Source organism: Agelaius tricolor, unplaced genomic scaffold, assembly GCF_023055355.1.
Source record: "Agelaius tricolor isolate 1412-34295 unplaced genomic scaffold, bAgeTri1.0.p SCAF_17, whole genome shotgun sequence".
NCBI classification, from domain to species: domain Eukaryota; kingdom Metazoa; phylum Chordata; class Aves; order Passeriformes; family Icteridae; genus Agelaius; species Agelaius tricolor.
The window spans coordinates 19,449,460-19,470,162 of NW_027269277.1; the positions used below are offsets into that span (position 1 = coordinate 19,449,460).

The window sequence follows — 20,703 nt, forward strand, 5'->3', positions numbered from 1 at the left end:
GAATGTTCCCAAAGTCAGCAACACCAGCTGCAGCAGATGCTGCAGCCTCGGAGTCCTGCTGAGCGTGAGCCAGTGTCCAGGCTCAGGGTGTTGTGGCCATGGCAGCTACACAAGGACTGAAGCTGAATTCCAGGGCAGTTCGCTTGAAGGGGAGCTGGGCTCTGCTCTCTCCTGCAGGAATGGCATCCCTGCAGGATCCCCAGCCCCTCAGTATCTCCTGAGTCACCCCTGCTCCATGCCAGCATCCCTACTCACCCACAGCCCAGGCATCCCGAATCCACAAGGAGATATTTGACAGAGCCATCAGAGCTGTTTCAATCCAGGCTGAAGCTCCTGTGAAACGATGCCTCTCGCTTGAATTCACTGCCAAACTTCTGCCTCTCAGGCTCGCTCCCCACGTGCAGGAGGTGCCGGGGGCACGTCTGGAGCCGCTCGGACCCTCTGCCAGCGTGGAGCACTGTCAGGAATGATGTAACGGCAGCAGCAGGCGATGCGCCATCAGCAGAGCAGCCATGGCAACGGGTACAGGCACAGCGGCAGCTGCCGCCGCGGGTCCAGAGCACCGAGCACGCCGGAGGGCGAGGGCAGTGAACCTGGGGGCCGAGACCGATCCTGAGAGCACCCCGAGCCCCCGGCCGGAGCCGTGTGCCGCAGTGCTGGGACCGTGTGCCACCAGCTTCAAGCGAGTGCCCGGCCTGCCCTCGATCCTGGGCTGCTCGTTGCCGGCGCGTGCGGCTTGGGGACATTCCCGTGGTATGAGCCAGGCGCACGCTGCTCCACGGCGAGCGGAGAGGAAGTGAAAAGAGCACACAGAGGGAGCTGGCAGCAGCCGCAGAAACACCTCCTGTCCCAAGCTCACCCCCTGCCAAACCGGACCTGCCGGACCAGCTCCCTGCGGGATGGGGAGGCGCGTCTGCGTGCACGGCAGCCCCAGGGCCGGATGCCCACCCAGGTCTGAAAGAAATCCTGAAGCGATCCCCTGCTGACACCCCCAGGCCCAGTGCCACAAGGCAGCGGTGCTCACTGAGCAGACCTGCCCCGTGTGCCACTTGCACATGCTGTGCCTGGGATGAGCCCTCACTGGGGAAGCCAAGAGACTATGCCCTCTCCAAATTTGATCCTCTCCAGGACACTTCCAACTGCCACATGTCTGGTGGCACGGCTTCAATCCCCCAGCAAGGCAGGGCCACCTGCACAGGTGTCTGACTTGCTGGTGGTTGAGGCCAGAGGGGCATGAAGCCTTTCAGGGGTGCCTTGGCCAGACCCCAGCTTGGCCATGCCAGGACTCTCTGTACAGCACGTCCCCATGCTCCCACGCAGGTGCCCAGCAGGACCAGAGGCACTGAGAAACAGCACTGTCTCGACACACCGGATCTGCCTGAGGTTTTTGGCTCCTCCAAGCTCCTTGTCTAACAAGGAATCAGTTGTTTTTGTACTGATGGGAGATAAGGGGACTGCAGAAGTTGCTGGTGGCAGGGCGGATTTGACAGCTGTGGGGGTCCCTCAGCTCATGGGGAGAAGACTGGATTATGTGAGGTTTCTATGAAAACCACTAGCAGCAAACCAGTCAATAACATCCCTGTCCATTGGTGGGACTCAGAGCTGCAGTGTGCAAGGACATTCAGTCCCAGCAGTGCAATGGGCCCTGGTCAGGGAGTTTTGGCAGGAGGGGAGGTGTGTGTGCTGCAGGATTTGGCCAGAGAGCCTGGCCCAGGAGGAACCCCCTGTGCCATTCGCCCATGCTGTGGGGATGGGAACTGCCCGCAGCTGTTCTGGCAGCAGGGCTTGGCCCGGGACCATGCCAGCCAAGGTGGACTCAGGCTGCTCCCTGACAAGGGGCTGAGATCCACTGCTCCCAGGGCCAGAGCAGCTGCATTGGGGCAGGCACTGGAGCCCCAGAGTCTGGCTGGACCCAGATTCCTGCACCAAGCTCTCTACCATTGGCAGTAGGACCCAGAGCCCTCTCCCAGTCCTGCTGTGGCTCCCTGGGAGCCTGGCAGCCTCCTCATACTGCAACCCTCACTCTCCCATGCTTCCCAGCAAAACGCCAGCTACAAATCTTTCCTGAGAGCCTCAGGAAGCCTGGCATGGCAACCTGTCAGATCCAGCCAGTTCTGGCAGCCCAACATCGCTGCATCATGGCCAAAGGAACCATGGCTGGTTGCCCACCAGCCTTCCCACAGTGATGTCCCAGCCTGGCTGGGATTGTTTGGTGGCACATGGAAGCCCAGGCACTGCTCACCACTCTGCCCAGTGTGGGCTGCCTGTGCCAGAGGCTGCTTCCAGAGGCTGCTTCCAGGAAAGCATGGCTTCCCCTGTGCCCAGCTGGTTTTACACTCCGCGGGGCTGGGACAATGTGAGGAAGTCGCCTGAGAGGGGAATGTGGCCAGAGGTCCTGGGACAAAGGGGCCTGAGACCTGAAATCAGCTACAGCAGGACTGAGAGCAGTGACAACAGCGAGGGTCCTGGGTGTCTGTGATGTTTGTGTCAACCCATGGTCCATGGATCCATGGTCCCATGGTCCTCCCTTCTGCTGTCAGCAGCACGTGGAAGCTGCCAGGAGGGCACAGAACCACCAGGACAGGCAGGACCTGTCCCCACAGGACTGATGAGTGGTCAGTGGGACACGTGGGCTGGGAGTCTCAGTCTTTCTCTTGCTTTGTCAGAGAAAAGACACCCCCAGAGAAAGGCTGGGGTATGGCAGAAGGATTTAAAAGGGACAGGGACACTCTGCAGCTCAAGTCAGTCTGGGGAAGGTGGCACAAAGACTGGTACTGCTGGACAGCCCTGACCCCAGGGGCTATTGCATGGCCTCCAGAGGGTCTGTGTCCAAGAGCTGCCCCCAGCCCGGGGTCCTCCCCTGCAGAGTGAGCAGTGCCTGCAGATCCCACCACCCCCACTGCCCGCCTCAGCCCTGCCCTGCTGCCTGCCTTACCTGCCCGCTGCCAGGGTGCCAGGAGCCACTCCACCTTGGCCATGGCTGTGAGTGCCGGGGGAGCCCGCTCGCTCTGGCCACCCAGGAGCTCCTGCCTCAAACCAAGCCGAGAGCACTGAGCTTCCCCCCGTCCTTGCTGCCTCCAGCTCCAGCGGGGAGAGGAAGCGACCAGGAACTGACTGTTTGAGTCAGCGCCACAGCCCATTGTCCTGGCCCCGGCCCCTCTTCCTTCCCCAGGGAAGGATGGTGGAGGGACTGTGACTCTGCACAGCCCATCCCACATCCACACCCTCACAGCGGGCCACCCAGGAATGCACATCCCTCTATGTACATCCCTGCTGCAGCACCTGGAGAGGGATGCTATAGCCAGGACAGGAAGGACTCTCCGAGCTGGACAGGGTCATGGAACCAAAATATCCCCTGGCTGTGGCTGGAGCACTGTCTGAGAGCAGTGGGTGACCTGGGGGGACATAGCACGTGGGGCCCTGTCCTCTCAGCAGAGCATGGCTGTTCCTACATGGAGCAACCACAAGACTCCTTGTGAGGAAAGCAGCATCTGGAGCCTGTGGCTGTGCCTGGCCCAGCTGAACCGCTGCCCGCCAGCTCCTCCAGTCCTTACAGCTAACAAAACCAGGGGCCCTTCTGAATCCCCTGGCTCTGACCTGGGAGCTGCCAGAGCTCCCAGAGCTTCATCTCACTTCAGCTCCTTCCAAAGCCTAGAGCAAAGGCTCCTTGGGGACCACTTTCCCAGTGCCCCAGGGCTTTGTAAAGCTGAGCTGGCTTCTCCCAGAGGATGGAGGCTCCTGGAAGCCAGGGCTGCAGGAGAGCCAAGAATGCTGCCACAAGCACAGGCTTCATTCAGGAATATCTCACAGCAGCAGCAACCCACACCCACCACAGGGCTGCTCCTTATGGAGCCTCAGCTCCCTCCCCTTAGCAGATAAGCTCCAGCCTGGATCTGCTGCCACCTCTCTGCATGGAAGCTTGTGTGCAACTGCTCAGGAATGCCCCAGGCACTGAGGTCCCAGCAGCCCTATGAGTGTCCAAGTATTTGCTCAAGCTTTACACCCAAGATGAGTTTTGAGCCATGCAGTGCCAAATCCCACCCTTCCCTGACCCCAGCAGCCAGATACAGGTCTCTCCAGGGAGACCACGCACCTGAGGGAGATCTGCTGGAGATCTCCAGGCTGGCAGGGAACTGTGACCTGAGGACAGAGATGAACCAGCTCTGGCCAGGGCCTGACTCCACAATCCCCCTTGGGCCCTTCCCACAGCTCCAAGAATTCCTTTGACAATCCAGAAATGTGATTAATTCTCCCTCTGACTGGCACCAGGTGGGAGAGGCAGGCAGGGAGCAGAGCAGCATCCGATGGTCTGGGCACTGCTCATCTTGCATGCCTGCAAATGGGAGAAGGGCACTGTGCTAGGTAGTGGTGGCACAGCATCCTTCATCCCCCCACCACCAGCAGGCCAGCACCCCGTGGTCCAGGCACTGCCTCCCAGCAGAGAACGGGCCAGCATCCCATGATCCCTCTGAGTCCCACAGTCCAATCCCTGTCCGCTCCCCATGCCTCCAAGAGGGGAGCCAAGGATGATGCCATGGATACCGACCAGCCCCATCCCTCTCACCCCCTCTGACCCGTAGCTCAGCCTTTCTCCTGGTCGCCTCCTGTGCAGCCCCAAGTTCTTGTGCCCCATTTCAGTGCTTTGCACCCACCGCTACAGCAGCGGTTGCAAAATTAGACAGCGTCAGGTTGTGCTGCCGCCCTCTCTGCCCACTGATTATTAAGCTGTGACAGTCATTTGGGCTGTGACAAGCAGTCCCCATTCTCCTACAGTTTCTAAGCAATCTCCCCGAGGTCTCTCCCAGGGCTGTCAGTTCCCTGCTGCTGCCCACACTGCTGTGTCCCACTCCCAACCAGCAGGCAGGGAAAGGGCAGCAGGAGCTGGGGCCAGCAGAGCCCAGCATGCTGCACTCCGGGACTCCAGGACTCTGATGGGCCTGGCGCCAGGAGCTGTGGCAGACCCCAGCTCCCGGCTCTTCTGGCATTCCCAGGAGCTGGCCTGGAAGAAGAGCTGGAGTACTGGGGAGGGTTGCTGAACTGCCTGGACCAGCTACATGGGGACAAAGGAGTGACCAGACAGGTCCTGCTTCTCTGACCCTGCTTCCTCAGAGTGCACTGCCCTCACTGCCCGCTCCCAGCTCCAAGTGAGTCCTCTGCTCCCTCTGCTCCTCCTCAAAAAGCTCCCTGCAGAGCTGCAGGGTTGTCCGCCTCCCCGAGATTGTTTGTGGAACAGGAGCCCTCAGACACCCACCACCACTGCGATGTGTGGGAGAAGGGAGCTGGGCTGTTGGAGCTGCACAGGCACTGGGCTCCCTGCCTGGGGGGGGCCCAGCTCGGGGGACAGCAACCCATACCTTGGGGCTGCATCCCTGTCCCCAGGGCTGGCTCCCCACTGCCGGGACTGCAGCCCCAGGCCCAGGACTGGCTTCCCACAGCTTGGGACTGGATCCCCGTGCCCAGGGCTGGATCCCCACTGCCCAGGGCTGGATCCCCACTGCCCAGGCTGGCTCCCCACACCTTGGGGCTGGATCCCCGTGCCCAGGGTTGGATTCCCACTGTATGGGGCTGGCTCCCTGTAACCCGGGGCTGGATCCCCGCAGCTCGGACAGCCAGCACCTGTCCCACACGCTGGGGGACCGCGGTGGCCCCACCGCCAGCCCCGTCCTGTGCCGTCCCCGTCAGGAGGCCAAGCCTCGGCCGGGGTGACCTCTCCCGTGTCCTCCAAGCGACCCACCGGGACCGGGGAGCGAGGAGTGCCGAGCCGCAGCCCGAGCGAGCCCGAGCCGCCCCTGCCCGCCGCCGCAGCCGGGGGTCGCGGGGGTGGCGGTGCTCCCGGGGGCGGCGGGGGCGCGGGTTCGGTCCCGCCCCGCCCGCGCCGGTACCTGTTGCCGAGCGCATCCTGCCCCGCCGCTGGCTGCGCGGCCCCTTCCGCTGCGCGTTGCCCATCCTCCGCCGCCGCCCAGCCCGGGCTCCGCGCGCCGCCGCCCCCGGGCCGCCCCCCGGCCGCCCCCCGGCGGGCCCGCCGCGCCGCGCGGGGAGGAGCCGCGGGGCCGGGCCGGGCCGGGCCGGGCCGCATCGCTCCGCTCCGCGCCGCTCCGAGCCCAGGCGAGCAGAGCCGAGCCGCGCCGGGCGGCACCGGCACCGGCCCCCGCCCTGCCGCCCCCTCGGAGACGAACGGGCGCCCAATGGCGGCGGCTGCGGGGGCCGGGCGGGGGCGGCGCGGGACTCGAGAATACCGGGGTGATGGGGATGGGGTGGGGGGATTGGGGCTGGGGAGTACTGGAGTGATGGGGATAGCGGTAACGGGGCTGGACATCCCCCGAGGAGACAGGGATTATGGGGTATCAGGGTGATTGTGGGGCGGTGCCGGAGCCGGGCACCCTGAGACCACCAGTGTGGGGATACCAGGGCTGGACGGCCCCCAGGGCGATAGGATTGGGCTGGGGGCCCTCGGGCTGGGTAACCCCTGGGGATTAGGGATGAGTGGAGGAAGTCCAGGTGGTGGGGCTGGGCATCCCTGAGGCAATGGGGCTGCGTGTGAGGTCCTGGGGCTGGGCACACCAGGGGTGTTGGGGCTGGGTAGGGACCCCAGTGCTGGCCCTGTGGGGCGGGTGGCTGATCAGGGGATAGATGGCAGCAAGGGGTCGGGGACATCTGACAGGAGGCAGAGGTCAGCTCCAAGAGAGCAGCTGGAGTCATGCACAGAGGGAAACAGGAGGTGTTGGGAAGAGCTTTGGGACTGGGTTCGGTCAGGAAACGTGTGTGAGAGCTGCAAGACATTGCCAAGGCCAGGTCTGGGGGTGATGTCATCTCAGGTAGGACAAACAGGATCGTCTCTGTCTGCCAGTGCCTCCAAGGTCCCCATTCCTAGTATTGAGAGTCCCGGGCAGTGCCATGACTGCACAAAGCTCAACTGCATGCAGGGACCCCCAGGAGTCTTGGATCAGGTACTGCCCTTGGGTTTCTTCCCCTGGCTCAAACCTCACCATATCCCTCTCATGGGGAGAAAAGCCCTTCTGGAGTGGGGAAACCTCTCCAGCGTGCCAAGACACCCACGTGCAGAGTGCTTCACCCCTGGGAGCCAAGAGGCATTGGGATGGCTCAGCCCAGTCGCTGTGTCCCAGGACTGAGCATCCCTGACACATCGGATCTTGGCATCCATATAGCAACAGAAAGGACCAGAAAGCGCTGGGAGGTTGTTATGGAAACAGCCACAAATTGGATCAGTACTTGGTGCAAGGAGCAGTTTGTGTGACTGATGTGGGAGCAGGTGGGTGTGACAGCCGCAGCGGTGCGGGGGTCCCGCAGTGGCACCCCTCTGCCCTTGCTGGGCTGTGGCAGTGCCTCAGCCCTCAGGGACCCGGGCATGGGGCTGTAGGTATCTCACCCAGCCTCTGCACTCCCCAGGGAGGTGAAGGACTGGGACGAGTTGGGGGTGGTTCACAGAAATTCCAACAAGAAAATACTTTCTGCCACTTCCCCAAGTTCCAGCCCAGCCCAGCACACGGTGTCAGGCAGGGGGGCAGCGGCCCCTGCACAAACAGCCACACTGTGACTCATGGTGCTGCGATCCGGCAGCGCGGCCATTGTTCTGCTCCCTGCCCTGGAGAGCCACACCGGGTGCCGATCACTCCGAGCCACTTGTCACCTTGTGCGGGGCAGCCCCAGACCCTGCATCCTCCTCGAGCCCCGTGGGCACCCACGGCTGCCTGCACTGTCCTGGCCCACACGGCTCCCGGAAGCCCAGACAGATCCGGGCTGTCTGGATCTGTTTCTGGATGGATGGCTCATCCAGAACACCGGGCTCACCGTGCCGGGCCAAGGGCAGGGAGGGTGCAGGTGGCTGTGCCGGCGCCATGGCTCCGTCCGGCCCGAGCCCTGTGCGGCTCCGCTCTGTGCTCCCGGAGCAGACCCTCTACCCTCTCCTGGCAGAGAACCCAGCTATGAAGAAGCCATAAACATTTGCTAAGTGGCCGAGCTGGTTATTTTCGGGCCAAGAGGCCATATTAAAGCTCACAGTCAGCGAGGCAGATGAGCTCATTGGAGAACAACGGCTTGGGGCCGGGCCAGAGCCGAGGAGCAGGGCCAGGGCTCCCAGCCCCGCGCCGGCACCATGGCTAGTCACTCCCAGGGCTGTACTGGACCCTGAAAGGTGCCACGTTCCAGCAGAGCCACCGGCAGGGTTCCCGCCAAGCTGGAGGGCAGAGCTGGGACACCAAGCCCCACAACACCTTATGTTGCTGAAGGTGACCCCCAAGCTGCCCCCCGGGGCCGGCAGGGAATCCAGTGCAGGGCTGGAACTGCCGTGACACCTTCGTGCCACCTCGAGTCCCCTCCAGGCTCTGCATTCCTAGGATTCCTTCCGTGCACCAAACATAATTGGTTGCTCTGTGTCCTGGTAACTGCGCTGGGGGCCTGACCGTCCTGCCCAGGACTGGCACTGTCAGGGCTGCCCTCCCTGCTCCCTGTGTGCCAGGGCTGCAGGATGCACTCACCTGGCTCTGCTGCACCCCTGGAGCGAGAGCTCGGCATGAAGCGGTGTGTGGGGTCAGGCAGAGGGAACAGGGGTGCCCCAGCCCCGATCACCCCACAAGTGCACCCACACGCCCAGAGCTTCCTCTGAATGCCCCCCTAAACAGCTGTGCCAGAGAGCAGCACGCAGCCAGGCTGCCACCACGTGCCGTGGCACTATCACTAGTACCTGTCATTTGTGAGCCTCTTACGGGAGACGTGGGATGCCAGGGGTGGCATTGGCACCTCCCCCGCACTGCCGCTGGATCCCCCAGCCCCTCTGCAGGAGCACGCCGTGCACCTTCCTCCGGGCGGGGTCTCTTGGGAGGCTTCCTATGCCAGCCCGAGTGGGTGAGGAGGAAGAGGAGGGACACATTCAGTCCTTGGGCTGGGCACGGGCACTGCCAGGGAGCAGAGGGCACCGCACCCTCCCGGGGCTCTGCCTGCCGCCATCATCGATGTGTCCTGCCTGCGAGCCCTCCCGTGATGGGCACTGGGTGCCCAGCTGGCCCCATCCCACCGTCCCCATCCCTTGGTGCGCACAGGCAGGAGCGAGGGCCCGAGCAGGCAGCTGTGCCAGCCCCGGGGCTGCTGCTGCCTGCACCCACCTGCAGTGACAGCCACCATGCCGTGCACCGACGACTCCCTGCCCTTGTCCTGCGGTGCTGCCAGGCCCTCCCGGGGCGGGGCAGGGAGTCCCACAGGCAGGAAAGGACAAAACTCTTACTTACCCAACTCTGCCTCCTCCTCTTCCTCTCCCCACGGGGCCCCAGGTCCGGGGTACGGCAGCTGCCCCACAGCTCAGGGGATGCCCCGAGCCCCCATGGCCGGGATGGACTGGCGGCTGCCCTGGCCGGGAGCGGGAGGCAGCCACAGCGCCAGCTCTGGCAGTCGCTTGCTCGCACTAAATCGAACCAGGTTTCTGGAGAAAGGCTGGATGGAAACGCTTCTCCCACCCCAGCCCAGGCCCTTCTTAAAGACATAGCTACACAACCCTGCTGGGGGTGCTGGAGCCGTGGAGATTGAGCGGGGATGGAGCATCCTGCCAGCCGGCGTCTTTCCGGTGGGTCTGAGAACCACAGCAAGGGATGAGATTGGTGGAGAGGAGATGGCATCCATTACCTCTGCTGTCAGCCGTGCCATCCTGCGTGGGTGCTGTGGGCAGTGCCAGCTGACCCTCCTGTAATTAACAGGGGCCAGGCATCCAGGTGAAGGTTTCCTGCGGCTGGCAGCACCCTATGGCTGTCAGGGAGGGTGCTGTCCATTCCCCCCTCCCCTTGGCTGGGGTCCCAGTGCAGCTGGAAGAGAGCTGGTCCCACACAGGCAGTGCCTTGCAGGTGGCCTCGGCAGCCCACGCTGTGCCTGACAGCCAGGACCACCCGGGAGGCTGCTGCCTGCAGCTGTGGGGAGGGAACGCCCGGGGGATGGCCACCCCATGCTGGGTGTGCAGTGGGGGATCTGCTCTCCCTGCTCACAGGACACAGCTATGTGAGAGGCCCTGGGGTCGGCTATGACTGGATGGCAATGGACCTCTCCCTGTCCAGTGGAGGGGTGTGGGCATTGGGCAGCCATGGCCACAGCAGCCAGCTGGGAGGGATGGGAAAGCACTGGAGCAAAATCCTGACACAAGGGGAAGTGATCTCAGGGCTGACTCCACAGTCCCCCCATTTCCACAGAGCACAGACCAAGCACACGACAACTCAGGAGCGTCCTTCCAGAAGCACCGACAGCACAGATCCTGGCATCCTCAGCATGCCAGGAGCCCCCATCTCTGCAACAGACACACGTGTGCACACTCAGACACATACAGAATCACAGACACACGTGTGCACACTCAGACACATACAGAATCACAGACACACGTGTGCCGGGGGGTTTGCTCTGTGCTGGGGATATTTGGTGCACTGCTGTCCCCTTCCTTCTGCCTGGCTATGGGGACACTGAGTCGGGATCCAAGCTCACAGTGGGGCCATGCTGCTCCATATAAATGCAGCCGGCCACTCAGGGTGCCAGGAAGGGAGGAAATGGCCTCTCACAGCCACTTTCTGGGTAACAGGCAGAATTACCTTTTTCCCTGTCTGCTTCGATCTGCTGCCATTAGTTAACTCAAGGAGTAACGATCCTCCCCTGATCCCTGCCCTGCCCACCATGCTCAGTCTCCCCATGCAATGCCGTTCCATGTTGGCTCCTGGAGCTGTCCCCAGCTGCCAGACACTGTGCTGTGCCAGGCTGGCATCTGTGAGGGGTCAGGCTCCAGCAGACAGAGGGGACAGTCACCGTCTGTGTTGGTGGGTACTCCCACAGAGCCACATGCCTGCCACTGCCCGAGGTGCCAGCCCAATTCCCTGCCAGGCATCCCGGTGCCAAGGTGGGCAGGCAGCGGGAGAGCAGGAGGAGGATGGCAGAGCCTGCTGGCATGGCTAAGGAGAAGATTCTCCTTGCCAGCATCCTTGGCCTGTTGGGCACTGTGCCGGCTCCTGCTCAATCCAGACTTTGTGCTCGCAGGCAGTGGCTCCTGTGCACACGCGGGGACTGGAGGGTGGCCAGCCCTGTGCCAGCACCTGCAGGGCTGGTGGACCCTGCAGCCAGCCGTGGCATCCTTGGCCAGTGGGCATGGCACTGGGTACCCAGGGAGTGCAGACCACGCTGGGAGCTGGAAACGCATCCCCAAGGGACTGCTGGGTTCCTAAGTGGCCAGGAGGGTTCCTGTGGGTTCCCCAAGGGTCATCTTCTCTCCAAAGCACAGCCCTGCAGCCATTGGTGCCTCGCTGCATGGATAACTTGCACAGGCGCCATGGGGAGCCGTCCTGCACTCCCACCTCTGCCTCCATGGAGCACCACGGAGCTCCCTACAGCTGGAGAACCATCCTGCACTCCCACCTCTGCCTCCATGGAGCACCACAGAGCTCCCTACAGCTGCAGAACCGGCTGCCAAGGCACGCTCCAGCACTTGCTTCCACACGGAGGTGAACGCATCCCACATGCTGACTTAGGATGACGCAAACTCCAAGGAGACACATAGTTGAAGGCAATCCATGTTCCTGGTAAGTGCTGCCATATTCCCAGCCAAAGTGAGGCTGTAAGTACTTCCTAAGAAGAACCAGGAGCACCGGTGCTCATGGAGTTCCTTCTAAGCTTGCTCTGCAGAGGTGGGCCCAGGCAGGAGGAACCAGAAACACCAGGGGTGTCCAAGGCTGCGAGGGAACAGCAGTGGCTGTACTCCCTCATGTTTTCATACGGTTCTTACTGGGTGATGGGAGTCCTGAGGACCTGCTCTCCCCAGGCGACCCACTGCCTCTGAGGGCCACAGCCCAGCTCCTGAGCAAGGGCCACCAGCTCAGCTCTCACACGAATCCTTCCAAAACACCACACAAGGGTGAAAACACTTCTTTTGGAATGAACATTTAGATCCATCTAAGCAGGAATCTCAGCCCTGAAGAAAACCCAGCAGGGTGGAAGAGAGGTTGCAGCAATGAGCTGGAGATGCTATCCTCAACATCAGCTCTAAGGATGTCCCACATGTCCCCCCCAGCAGAGTCAGGCTCTGCAGGAACCCCACACCCACGGGCAGGGGAGCCAGGGGAAACTGTGGAGGTTGGAAAAGCCCAGACAGGGCTGCCCTTTCATTGCAGGAACATCAGCAGGGTATCCTGCCCCTCACGTTTCCTGCAGCACACATTTTCAGGGAGTGGCCATCAGCCCACTGCTGAAGATGGCTTTCATCCAGAGCAGGGCCATGGGAGCCGTGTGTTATCCATCCATCCATCCATCCATCCATCCATCCATCCATCCATCCATCCATCCATCCCCCTCTCGCTGAGCCCTCAGACGGTTCCTGTTAAGAGGAGCGTGTGGCTCCTCTCCTCCTCCTCTGGCAACCAAGCCAACTATCCAGCCTTGGTCAGCATCCCATTTCCCACCCACACCAGCAGCCTGGGGAGATGTGCTTGCCCCTCTGACACTGCAATCACCACTGGCTCAGGGAAATGCAGGCAGAGAAAATGTCTTGGAGATCTGGAAGGGTTTTGGGAGCTGCTCTTCCCTGCAGAGGAGGCTGCAGTAGGTTGTGGCTGGGATGAGCAGTGCTGGGCTCCTGAGGGGGAGACCCCCACAAGCCTCTTCAGCATTAATGTGAGGCTTTGGCACTTCTGTGGGGTGAGCAACCCTCACCCCACACTGTCCACAGCCTGTCCTGGTGGCTAAGAATGTTCCAAGAGCCATTTCACAGTGGTGGTTGTGGCCACAGCAGGCCGGGGCTGCTTGGGAAGAGAGCATCAGGGTGAGCTAAGACCACATCTCACTCCAAACTGATGCCTCTTGTCCCCTGAATTTGGGACATCTCCTTCCCATGGTCCTGCAGTGAGAGCCCTGCCCCATTCCTGGCACTTTGTTCTAACTTGAAGGGCACTGACCCCATGGACAGGTGCTGACAAGGGCAGCTGTGGGATCAAAGGAGTGAGGCTCAAGTAGGTTCACATGGGTGAGCCTTGGGACCGCAGTTACAGCTTCAGCCCCTGTCCCCTGTCCCAGGGACTGAAGGACAGACAGCCACTTCAGCCTGGCAGGAAACTCCAGCATATCAGAAGGGTTTTTTTCTTTCTTTCATTCCTTTTTAAAAAATCCAGTCTCAGAATATGGGGGGAAACACCTGTGCTAGCTCAGCCAGGGAAGAGCTGAGCAGAGGGTGTGGGGAGCAGCAGCCCTGGCTGGCAGACAGCTCTGTCTATCTCCATGGCTGGTTTCAGAGAAGGCTGGGAGGTCAGAGGATGGGAACACTGCACATTTCAGCAGGAGCAGTAAACAGCTGCTCCTGCCAGCACAGCCTGGGGCTCCTTCCAGAGAACGGTCCTGCAGCTCTTCAGGGACTGCACCTTGAACAGCTCTCGGCGCTGGCCCCATCCTCTGCTTTGCTGAGATTTATTTCTGGAGCTGCAGGGTTCTGAAGAGGAGATTGAGCCATACTGGCATGTGTCACCCTCCAGGACGTGGCTGTGCCAGTGGGACAGGGGGCCTGTCCCTGCTCTGCTCTGGCCACAGTGGGACCCTGCAGCCAGCCGTGGCATCCTTGTCTGGCTGCACCAAGGGATGAGGGATGCTCCCTGCTCCCAGTGCCAGGCGTGCAAGGCCCTGCTCCCAGCACAGCCGGGGAATGAGAGCAGAGGAATCCAACAGCCCTTGGCTGCCGTCTCCTGCTGGAAACAGCCACACTGCCTCGTTGGACAAGTGTTTCCCCAGCCCTTTGCTGTGTGATTTCTTCATCTGGAAGCAACACTGCTCTACTAGCATTTCCTCTTCCCGAGGAGGATGAGGCAGCTCCCTCAGCTCACAGCCTCTGGAAACACCAGTGGCCATGTCCTTCTTCACAGTAGTGACCTGACCTCCCCAGCCATGGGGTGAGGAGGCCCATGGCTTTTGAATCTTTCTAACCTGGCTGGTAGGAACCAAAACGAGGCAAAGGCTCGTGACCCAGCTGATGATACCCACATCTGGGAGCTGGCCAAGAACCATGATTGGGCAGGGCAAACCACCACAGGCCCATGGAGCTGGAGTCAGGTCATCTGTGAGGGCTGGACAGCCACCCCCATGCCCTGTCTGCACTGCAGCTGGGCTTTGGTCATGCCTGGAGCATTTCTTCTTCCTGAGAACTGTCTGGTCCCCATCTTGTGTGCTCAGAGGAGCTAAAGGATGGAACTACTCCAGCCCAGGATGATGTCGGGTGTGCAGCAAGGATGTGCTGCGGCTGGTGCTGGGCTGATGTTGTCTCCAGCCCTGCCTGGGAGACAGCTGCTGGATCTCCAGCCTGATCCATCCCTATCCTTATGAGCTGGCCAGACAGGCTGTGACATGTCACCTGGACTCACACTGGCTAAGTAGAGGCTGCGCCAGGGCATGACTGGTCCTGGATGAGCTCCCCTGAAGCATCTTCCATGGGCTTCCATTCAATTTTAAGAGGGAAATTGTGATTTTTGCCATTGGATCCTCTTCAAGAAATGAAAACAGAGGAGAAAATAAGCCCCAAACCCAGTGCACTCCTGGGTACCTTCTGTGCTGCAACTCAGTGGGAAGTGCTCCCTCAAGCCCTGGGCAGCCATCACTGTCCCGCAGTGCTGGGGCCTCACAAGGAACTCCGTCAGCCCAAGACATGATTTGATCCCCCACCATGGGCTGATGTTGGAGCACTCAGCAAAGCAAACTGCCACTGAAGTATCAGTGAGAATTTGATTCTTTACCCAAGTAAGTTCAGTCACACTGGAAGCTCTGGCATCCTGCTGGTTGGTGGTGAATGGATGTGGAGCAGGTGGGGGTGAATGAGCTCTATTCCCTTAGGATGCAGGAAGAAATGAACCTCCTAAGCCTCTATGCCACTGAGCAGCAAGGAAGGTGAGCTTGGCTCTGTTCATACTGCCCCAGCCCTTCCCACAAGATAAATCTCAGCATTTTTATCACTACACACCTCTGACCCCAGCTCTGAGCCAGCCCAGCACATGCTCACATGCATATTCATGGCTCTGATGAGGAACTGTAGCACAGGAGGAGAATTTGCTGCTGCCTTACACACACACCTGCTGCTACTGGTGGTGCTGCTTGCCAGGTGCATGGAATTAGCTGAACACACAAGGTGGGCCTACACACTTCACCTGCCCACAGCAGCTCCTGCAGGGTCCCCTGACAATCCCCCCTGCACCATCCCACTGCTGACCCTGTCCCCCACCATCTCCTCCATGGTGTCCTCCTCTGTCCCCCCACACTAATGCCCTGCCACCACGGTGGCACACGCACAGCACTCCTGTGGCCACCTGGAGCAGTCCCGGCCTGCTGGCCAGACACAGGCAGTGAGGGACCATCTGGCTACGGGCACTCAGCTCCTCCTCCAGCAGAGCTCATTCCAGCATGTATGGTGATGCTGCTGCCAGGTTTGGCACACGCTGGTGCAGTGCCTGGGTCAGCTTGGGTGACCGTGAAACCTCTGTGTCCCGTCACTCGTCCTGGGCCATGCACAGGACAGTGGGAGCCTCTTCCCAGTCTAATGACGGGTCCACAGCGCTGTCAGGAGTAGTGCAGCTCCCACACCGAGGCTGGGTGCTTCGCTCGCTCCCGGCATCCGGGACGCTGGCTGTGAGGATCTGGTAGTCATTTCCCATGGCTCCAGGCAGATGGAGCAGCAGGGGAGCTCTTGCGCGGGGATTTGCCGACAGCAGAGGCACACGCTCTGCCAAGGGCCTGGGAAAAGCGCGGTGCTTGAGGGGAATGTGCTGGAGCAGTGCTGCCCTCCCTGCCCCACAAAGCCTTTAAAATAAACTTCTATAAACAACTCCGAAATGAGCTTATTTTAAGATCTTCTGAAACGGCGCTGCCTGTTCCTGACCCAGCACAGCAGCCTGTGCCAGACCAAAATACTTGGAATGGGAAGTGGAAGCAGTCCAAGGCAACCCAAACCCTGTGGCTGCCAGGAGAGGGGACGAGCTGACACGATGCCTGGATGACAACCCAACATTTTCCTCAGATACACAACACCCCAAGTGAAAACTGCCCCACACTGGGCAGGACAGCCCCCTTGGTCCCCTGCCCCACGATGAGGTGAAGCACCTGAGGCAGGGACAGTGTGGGGGTGGCAAGGACCGGCCCTGAAAGCCCAGTGTCCCCGCTTTCTCAAAACAGCCCCCAGTAATTGCAGACACAGCGTGAGGTGTGCTTGGCTGGCAGCCTAGAAAATGCCCACTGTGAGCAGGGAAATAAAGTCTGGGCAGAAGGAAAGGGTGCAGGGTTTTCCTGGCCTCACCCCAATGCCCTGGCCACCAGCATCCCAATGACACCTCACCCCAGTGCCCGGCACGGTTCCCTGGCCACTGGCACCACGGGCCTTGGCGAGGCATTGCCACCCCCAGCCCTCCCTGCCGATGGAGCAGGGATGATGGGTCCCAAAAGCAGGAGCTGGCATGGGTCACCCGCCAGGGGAGGGGACACTGGGTGACAACGTCGAGGGAGCAGCAGCGTAGTCCTCCGGCACTAGGGCAGGGAGCGGAAGCCCTGGGAGCGGGAAGCGGCCCCAGCAGTGGCGATGGGGCCCGCGGGACGCCCCGTCCCACGGGGGTGTCCCCTTACCTGTGGCGGCGGCGCGGAGCGGGCGGCCCCGCAGCAGCGACTGCAGGCGGGCGGCGCGGCGGTGCAGGCGGGCGGCGCGACGGGCCAGCGCCCGCAGGTGGCCCTCGATGTCCCCCAGGAGAGCGACCGAGTGGCCGCAGAGCTCGGCCAGCTGCCGCAGCAGGGCGAGGGCCGCCAGGCTGCAGGTGTCCCGCAGATCGGTCAGCGGCCCCGCCGGCCGGACCCGCACTGCCACGCTCCGTCGGTAGAACGGCATGGGGCGGATCGGCTGGGGGCGGATCGGCTCTGTTTCCCCCGGTCCGGTTGCCCCCAGGCCCCGTTCGGTTCCGCCCAGGCAGGCACTGTTCCCTCCGTCGAGCCCCGCGGCTGCGAGGGCTGTGGTCCGGCCGCAGCGCCGGGGCTCGGAGCCGGTCTGTGGGAAGGGGAGGAGGAGGAGGAGGAGGAGGAGGAGGAGGAAGGGGAGGGAGGGGCGGCCCCGCTCGGGGATGCTCGGGCCGGCGGCGGGGCACGGCGGCAGGAGCTGCGGGGACGCTGCCGGCCGGAGCCGGCGGGCTCGGGCTGGGGCACGGGCACCCCGGCCAGTGCCGGCTGCTCCCTCCCGGTGCCTTGCCCGGGGGCACGGGCACCCTTCGGTATCGGCAATTCCCCGCTGCGGGCTCCTCCAGCGCTGTCTCCAGCTGCAGCCGTCCTTCCTGTGCTGGGACCAAGGAGCCCCCCGAGTCCTGCCCCGGCCTCCTCGGGCTCCAGGGCTTCATGGTCCCCCGAGGCGGGCAGCGCCCAGCAGCCGCCCCAGGACAGACACTTAATCCCGCTTTTCCCCCGAATCTCCCGTGGATGTTCCTGCTCTAGCAGCTGCTCCCTCCCCATCTTCCCTGCTCCAGCTCCCGCTAAAGCCAATTTTGTGTGGCCCCGGGGTGGCACCAGGGTACAGTGGGGATGTCTGGGCTGCCCAGCCCCGGGGAGATCCAGGCTCCATGGCTCCTGGCGGCAGTGAGAGCACCAGCAAAACTGAGAAAAGAGTGGCTGTGGTACATCTAAACCTCCAATCCAAATGGCTCATCCAGCACCCCATCCCCAGCAGCTCCAGTTGCCTGGGACAGAGCAGGACTAGAATTCCTACTGGGAATTTCTTGTGATACCGTTTCTCCATGCATGGTGAACCTTCCTGGACTCCTGAACTATTCCTGCTCTGCTTGGGTTTGTGTAAATGTTTGTGCATCCAAACCCAGCTCAGTGGGGCTGCTACCACTGAGAACTATCTTTTCCTTTTCCCTTTCCCTTTCCCTTTCCCTTTCCCTTTCCCTTTCCCTTTCCCTTTCCCTTTCCCATTTCTTCTCCCCTTTCCCCTTTCAGCTTTGTGAAGTGCCCTGAGCTCCTCTCTGTGCAGAGAGCTGAGCAACATCTCCTGTAGGAGTCTTGGAGCTCTCCCATGTTGTCATTCCCTGGGCTGATGGACTGCAGTGGTTGCCACCTGCCTGGATGGAATTGAGGCAGAAGGAGCTGAGGAGTGCTGGTGCCTTGGCTCTGTTCCTAGCACAGATGGGGAAACTGAGGCACAGTGGCACACCCTGCTAGGATGTGGGGAAGGATGAAGTCAGCTCGATTCTCTTGGCTTGCGCAGCCTCAATTATGAATCATCATCTGGGTAAGGAGAGCATCTGGAGCCCATCAGGGCTCTGCTCACTCCCCATTCCCAGCCCAGCTGCCTTTCCCAGCACTGACCTCTCCTCCTGCTGGCCGAGAAGGAACACATGGACAGTGTGCCTGTTTCTGTGGTTTTTTCAACACAGATCTTGAAATTTAAGCGTGTCTTGAAATTCAAGCACGAGGCCTAAACTGTCTTCCTCAACACCCACTTGGGCAATGTCCTGCTGGTCAGGGCAAGGGCAAACAACCCTGCTGAAATGGGAATTTATTGCATTTTTTGTTTGGTTTTTAGGTGGTTTTCCTCTTGTTCTGCCTCATGATGCAGGTTTGTTGTGGCAGCAGTGCCCAGGTCTCGAGGCTGGCTTAGCGAGGAGGATTTTAAGCCAGGTAAGTCCAAGGGCTTTCCCTTTTGCTTTCTGATTGCCTTGGACTCATTTCCAAACCTTTTTCTGTAGCTGGAGAGGTGAGAACACCTTGCCACTGAGTGTGAGCCAAGATCCAGACTCTCTCCCCCTAGGAGCCAAGGGATTCCTAAAACCATCGTGCAGTGCAACAACCTCAATAAATGATAAAAATCTGGTCACTTAGCAACTTAAACTGGCTTTTTTTTTTTTTCCTAAATGGATTGTGTTTTCTTGAAATCTTCTGTCAAAGATTTAGCGTGAGAAAATGACAAGGGCCTTTTCCATGTGAAGTAAACTGCACCATGAAGTCACCACATTATTGTGATGATCAGGAGTGGGGCTGGCCAGGGTGGAAGGGCTGGAAATGAGGAGCCACAGCCCCGTGATGGCCCTGGAGCTGTGGACAAGCCCAGGGAGAGATGCCGGGAGCAGCGGTGCCAGAGCATTGTTTTGGCTCTCGGCGGGACCGGCTGCCCTGGCGCGGGCAGAGCGGGGTCCGGGGCTGCTCGGGACGCAGTTGCTGTTCCGGACGTGCGGACCCTGGCGCGGGGAGCGACGGGCTCGGCATCCCGTGGGAAACAGCCCCGCTGGCCAGTGGCCGGGCGGGAGCGAGGCCAGTTCTGCAAATACTGATTACAACCAGATGTCACAGGGATTGCCTTCCCTTCTCCGGCTCCGCTCCGCCCCGCGGAGAGCATCCCCTCCGAGGAAGGGGAGGCGTGCCCAGAGGGGACACCTCGGGTGGGCTTTGTGGGGCTTTGGCTGAGTCTCACTGGGGGGAGGGGGTCAGGGGATGGTGGTGCCCAGACCCTGGAGGGGGTCCTGACCTTCTTCCCGGTTTGTCCTGAGGACTCCCACTGCCTCTGCCTTGTGCCTTCTCACCAAACATCTGGTGACTGAGTGAGGATCATCGGCTCTCCACACAACTGCCCGTCCCACGTTGCATCCCTGGATGCTGGTGAATCCAGAGCAGTGTCACTGGTTGGGCCAGCCCCAAGACGTTCAGTGTCCAACAGCCAAATTCTCTACTTTTGCAGAACTGCTTCTTACTGCTCCAAGACCTCTGGTGCCAGGGCAACGCTCAGCTAGAGCCCACAGCCGTGCAGGTGAGCCAAACGTGGCTCCTTGTGGACAGCTTCTGATGGAGCTGCTCCAGCTGCCTCAGCACCCCTCACCACGGGCTCGCTCCTGCTGCAGGGACGCTGGAGCCCCCCGTGCCCAGCGCGGGGACTCTCCTGGCCTCCCAGTGCCCGCTGGAGGGTGCTCTCTGCCAAGATTTGCACCGTGGATGCTTCTAAGCGGCTCTTGATGAGAAAGAGATGAGGGACGGGTTGGAGCGGTTTTGGTGGAATCTGCGAGAGACAGCACTGGACCCTGCTGGGCACCACGCGGGATCCTCACGCAGCCACATGCCCCAGCACCAGGTCCTGCCCCCGTTTGCTTCCCGCCTTGGATTTGTCCTCGCAGGCTCTGCTGTGGGGCAGTGGCTCTGTGCCCCAGCCGTGGGTGAACGCCTCCGGCCCACGCTGCTGGCCCCAGAGCTCCCTGCCTTGGAGCCTTGGAGCCTGGGAGCCTGTGCCTGCCAGGCCACCCTTTGGGATGCCTTTTCTGCTCCAGAGCCCGACAGTTCCAGCAGCCCCCCTGCTCTCCCTGTGCCTCCTCCAGCCATCCTGTGCAATGGTGCCAAGGAGATCCAGCATGGACACACAGGCTGCCGTGGGTCTGCTCAGACATGATCCCGTGCCCCAGGACACTGAGGCAGGACAGGGAACAGCACCTGGGATCAAGATTTTCTCCCACACCGTTCACTTTATTTCCCAAGCTACGTACAGGTTTTTTGGAACTTCATCTGAGGAGCGTAAAATATCCCCAACCAGGCCCATGGATCCAGCTCCCACCACCTCCCAGTCCCTGTCCTCCTGCTAAAAATTAATTGGCACAGCCATTACCCCAAGGGTGTCCTACAACCAGGTCTGGTCACTGATGCCTTTTGCTACGAAAATGTGCTACAGCATCCACTGTTCTTGGCTCACACATG

At 61.2% G+C, this 20,703-nt stretch overlaps 1 protein-coding gene across 5 annotated transcripts in view; it reads right to left on the reverse strand.

The window, feature by feature from the left end:
• Window positions 1–17,025, reverse strand: part of NHSL2 (NHS like 2) — a 28,744-nt gene extending 11,719 nt beyond the window's left edge. Inside the window, exon 1 of one of the 5 annotated variants that reach the window (XM_071442862.1) lies at window positions 16,615–17,025. In XM_071442862.1, coding sequence (XP_071298963.1) covers window positions 16,615–16,870 — 256 coding nt within the window. In that variant the 5' untranslated portion in view covers window positions 16,871–17,025. Of the gene's footprint in view, window positions 1–255; window positions 1,263–5,882; window positions 6,073–9,242; window positions 9,403–16,614 lie in introns of those variants that run through there. The other 4 variants (XM_071442864.1, XM_071442861.1, XM_071442860.1 and 1 more) reach the window with 4 other exon arrangements.
• Between the last annotated feature and the right edge of the window lie 3,678 nt (window positions 17,026–20,703).